Below are 4,622 nucleotides of genomic sequence, written 5' to 3' on the forward strand. Positions count from 1 at the left end.
CGCGCGTGCGCGCAAGCCTTGGGCAGGCAGAGCCCTAGTCTTCACAGATGGCAGCCTTTTAGCCTTTGGAGCCTGGCCGACAATGGGGTGACTGTGCGGTCCCTTTGTTTAAGCAGGGAAAAGACAAAGACACTTAGCTACTGAACCTGCAGACTTGCTCCACTCCCGCCGGCCCACGTGCGTACAGATAGTTGTGCAGCAGTTCTGCTTCTGAACCAAAACTGAGGTACCAAACTCTCCGCAAAGCACTCTCTCCATCCTCTTCCTGCCCTACACAGCTTTCCCTCCCACCCCTCGGCCTCCCTTCTTTACAGAGATGCTGTCCAAAACAAACAAACAAACAAGAGAAAAGTCAGAAATGTATTCGCCTTATTACATTAGTATCTGCATTCGTATTCTTGCTACTCTAGGACAATATCAGGCAAAACTCAGACTCCTAAGCAGGTTAAGGCCACCAACCCCCAGACGTAACAGTTGTACCCAACATATACAGTCAGACCCGCATGGATAGTAGAACCAGTCACGACAAAAACACGAATGTGTTCCACTAGCCCGAGCGATAGAAGACTGGCAAGACTGCACCCTGTCAAAGGCAGAGCACTTGAGAGAGCCAGGAAAGCAGTCCTGTCAGTTCTGGGACTTACAGATTTCACTGTCCTTGGATTTGATCCAGTCTTAATGCAGCATGCCCTATCTAATAAGAAAGTCCATTCTTTTATGGGTGATGTGTTTTTCATTCAATGACTTATTTAGGGTACATCTTATTGATAGCAAACAAGAAAAGAAAGTCCCTAACCTCCTACTAGACCTTCTATGATGTGAAGTCATTTTACAATATTGCTAATGATTTCTCTCTCTCTCTCTAAAATACAGCTTTTCCACAATCAAAAGACATGTTCCTTGTGTTTTCATTATTTTCAAGGCATTGCTACACTCAGAATCTCCTGGATGTTGGAAAGGAGGCAAGAAAAAAATGTCTCTACACCAGAGAAGTTGGAAAATAGGTCCAGAGGCATGAAGCTGTTTGAAGACATTCACAAAGCAGGTGAAACCTCATTCCAGGACAGGCACCAAGTCCTGCCATTTTCTAGAAAGAAGGAGTTATTTAGCCATACTCCCAGCATCCCCCGAGACAGACCCAAGCCAGTCCTATTGGGGAAGGAAGAAACACCTTAGGAAATTAGGAAGGCTGAACAACTTCCTTCTTTGGGGAAAGAGAAAGCTATCTCTTGGAGCCAGATCTTGAACTAGGAGACCACAAAGACACCAGGAGCCTCACAACCAGGCTCCTCCCCATAGTAGCCCTGCTGGAGGACAGGGCTGGGAGGGGCAGGGAATTGAGGAGACCCCTGGACCTTGTCCTCTAGCAGAAAACTTCAACTCTGGACAACACTCAACCTGGACCTCCAGGCAATCCTGCTCCCAAGAAAGAGGAGCCTGGCCTCTCCGAGACCTCTCCAAGGCATCCATTCACACAGAGATCTCTATGACTGCCTCTCCTAATTCCAAGGCTGTGGCCTTGCTCCATCATTACTGGTCCCTGACAGGCTTTGTCAATTCAGAGCAGAAACCAACTGAATGAAAATGCCACCTAAACCTGCATCTCCCCCAAGCCACGAAGGAACTCGAGCATGGCATCCTAGGGTCTGCCGCTTCCTCAAGGAGCATCCCGACATCTTGTTTCCACCTCAGGGAAAGGACTGAAGACATGGCTGGTGCGACCCCATAACCCTGCCCAGGTTGCAGTGCAAGCTTCCTTCTCCAGCATCAGAGTTCCAGGTGAGCCTTTCCATCTGAGATGCATTGGCACGTGTGGCTAGAGTTCACAACTCCAAACCAATGTGCACATGCTACTCAGAGTTTCTGATGAGGTTGGAAGTGAAGCTGGAAGGCTAGGGTGAGGGGAGCGTGTCTGTGGACCTCTGAATGCATGGAGCGAGAAGGACCCTCCAGACTTAAGAAAGCTGTGGTTCACGAGGGCCTTGGCATCCCTCACCCTGGATGGAGAGGTTTTGAGGGGCATTTGATGCCAATGTTCTTCAGGCTTGAGAAAAGGAACAGACAGAACAAAACCCTTTTGCACCTCCCTGAAACTCACTCCCATCCCCATTGCCCTGTTGCTTACCTACCTAGAAAAGCCCAGCCCTGCCAAGGGATAGCTTAGTGAATGGAATCGTCTCCCAGGACTTAAGATTCCTGTCCATTTTCTCCTAGGTGGTGAGGTTGTCGATGTCATATGGGGGATGGGGGGGGGGGTACTGTCCAAGCAAATGAGGGGGCTTGTAGGGTTTCTGCCTACACGGATAGGAAAGAGAACAGGAGCTCAGTAGGCAGGGAGCCCAGAGAGCAAAGGGTTTTGAGTCTTGGGCTGCTGGTAAGCTCAGAGCAGCATGTTCACAACAAACCAGATCAAAAGATACTTTGGCTGCAAACATGACCATAGGACCAAGTCCTCTCATTCCACTCCGGATTTCCAGCTCCTCTACTCTGAGAATACATGTGGACACTTGGGAGGAAACGCATGGCCATCAAAATGCAAAAACTGGAAAACCATCAAAGAGGTTCCACCTGGAACCAGTCACCTTTTGAACGACCCTAAGCAGTCACCCTGAAGCTCTTCAAAAGTTACAGCCCTCACACTAGACGGCTTAAGGTTCCCCGGGGCAAGCAGGGGAGTAGCAATCTGCAAGACCTGGAAATACCCCGAGAAGGAGGAGAGAAGGCCAAGAGGACTCACCTGCTCTGGGCCCTGGAAGCAGATCCGGCAAAGAGGGGTCCTCATTCCACTGTCCAGACTGCTGCCCAGGGAGTAGCAATCCTCAGCCTTCCCCTTTCCGAAGAAGTCGTCCGAGGAAGCAGGGCTGAGCGGGGAGGCCAGGGGTCCAGTGGCTGGGTCACCCCAGTCATCTTCCACAGAAGGTGGCAAAGGTGGTGGAGGCGGCAGCGGAGGGGTCTCTCTGACAACCCCCTCTCCAGGGCCTCTCCAGCCTGCCCACCCCCCGGCACCCAGAGCCTGAAGGGTGTTGTTGTTGGCCGCCAAACCAGGGGGCTGGGGGTCTCCGTGCATGGGCAGGGGGGCTGGCGGGGGGCGCCGCAGCAGGAAAACCTTCAGGTCATTGAAGAGCATGCGGCAGCGGCACTTGAGGAGACCCTGGTGGCGCGACATCTGGGGGCCCGGGGCACAGAGTCCACAGCTGCAACAGGACCACCACAGCCAGAGCAGCCCACGCAGGGGCATCAGCATGTGCCCAGCGGAGGCCGAGCGCCCAGGCGGGGCAGCTGGAGTCTTTACAGAGGAGGCTTTGGAGGCTGGCACGGTTCCTGTGTTCAGAGGGCACCCTGCTTTCCCACGGGCCCTGCTCTTCGGGGGGCCCCCCTCTAAGCACACCAACGGCCCGGCCCCCACCACTGAGCCGGAGTCTCTGATTCTGAACTCTAGCCGAAGGCCAAGCAGCCAAAAGTTACTCTTGCCCACTCCCCCCACCCCCACCTCAGACCTGCTCAGGGGGGTTCCTTTCCCTCGCTGACCTGGGGGCTCTGGTAGGGGCAGGGGGAGCGGAGTATTAGAAATGAGCTATGAAGGACTGTGAGATCAAGATTTAATGGTTAGAGAGTTCCCCAGGAGGAGAGGTTGGCTAGGAAATTATTAGACTCGCCTCAAATTCCTAGGCCGTGGGAAATCTCTTTTTTTTTAAATCTCTGAAAGGGGGAGGGCGAATAAGACTATAAATCATATCTTGGGTGGATTGAGCTGGGCCTAGGACAAACTAGCTCAGTGAAGAATTGGGGAGAGCATGTGTGAGAAAGGAGAGTTCCACAAAGAGTAAGAATTTGGTTGTGGGTTGTGGGGGTGGGGCGGGGAGTGGGGGGAGCAAAGCTGGGTGAAGTTTTAACTCTCTTGGACAGAAAACTGGGGCAGTGGACCCCAGTAGCACCAGAGTTCTTCTAAGAGAGTAGTTGGGTGTGGAGGGGCACTGGGAGGTGGTTGCAGGGAAAATTGGGCAAGGAGTTTGTGCTTTGTGGGGCAGCCAAAGGGCCCCTGAGAAGAGGGGAAAGCGAATGAGAAGTGGAAAAAGCAAGGGACTGGAGGCAAGGAAGGAAGGGGGGGGCGGTACCCCAGAAAAGATCACTTAACCCTTGCAGAGCTGTCTCCTTCCTGAGCTTTAAGATCCTCGGGGGGTGGGGGCAAAATGGGAGTAGAAAGGGTGGGGGCGGGTAGAGAAGAGGGTCGTATAGGAAGGGCAGACGGAAGGAAATCGTTACATGGCCTCAGTCCTCCGCCCATCTATACTGCAGGCTGTCAATCCGAGGTCCCTTCCCCTGGGCTCCATCAAAGGCCCCTTCGGGCGAGGGGCAAAGGCCAGGAGAAGGGCAGGTCCCGAAGAGCCTGCGGCCTCGCCCTCCTCTCCTCTTCCTCCTCTGGGTGGTTGTCGCCTTCCTCCTCCTCCTCTTTCTCTTCCTCCTCCTCCTCCGAGCCTGCCCGCTGCCGCCCAAGCTCCAGTGGCAGCGGCGGCGGCTGCTCGGCGTCCGGGTGTCTCCGGGGCAGGGGCTGCTCCGTCTCGTCCTCTGGCTGCTGCCCGCCGTCCGGCGCGGCCGTGGCTCCCGGCTTCATGATCCTCCTT

At 54.0% G+C, this 4,622-nt stretch overlaps 1 protein-coding gene across 1 annotated transcript in view; it reads right to left on the bottom strand.

Annotated features, from left to right (window-relative positions):
* The window catches only part of MARCHF4 (membrane associated ring-CH-type finger 4), a 126,561-nt gene extending 121,948 nt beyond the window's left edge, over window positions 1–4,613 (bottom strand). The window contains exon 1 of the mRNA XM_004701594.3: window positions 2,738–4,613. Coding sequence (XP_004701651.1) covers window positions 2,738–3,244 — 507 coding nt within the window. The 5' untranslated portion in view covers window positions 3,245–4,613. The remainder of the gene's footprint in view (window positions 1–2,737) is intronic.
* Window positions 4,614–4,622: the final 9 nt, after the last annotated feature.

This window comes from Echinops telfairi, unplaced genomic scaffold (genome assembly GCF_000313985.2).
Source record: "Echinops telfairi isolate 266 unplaced genomic scaffold, ASM31398v2 ScPeMD7_3;HRSCAF=10, whole genome shotgun sequence".
Lineage (NCBI taxonomy): Eukaryota > Metazoa > Chordata > Mammalia > Afrosoricida > Tenrecidae > Echinops > Echinops telfairi.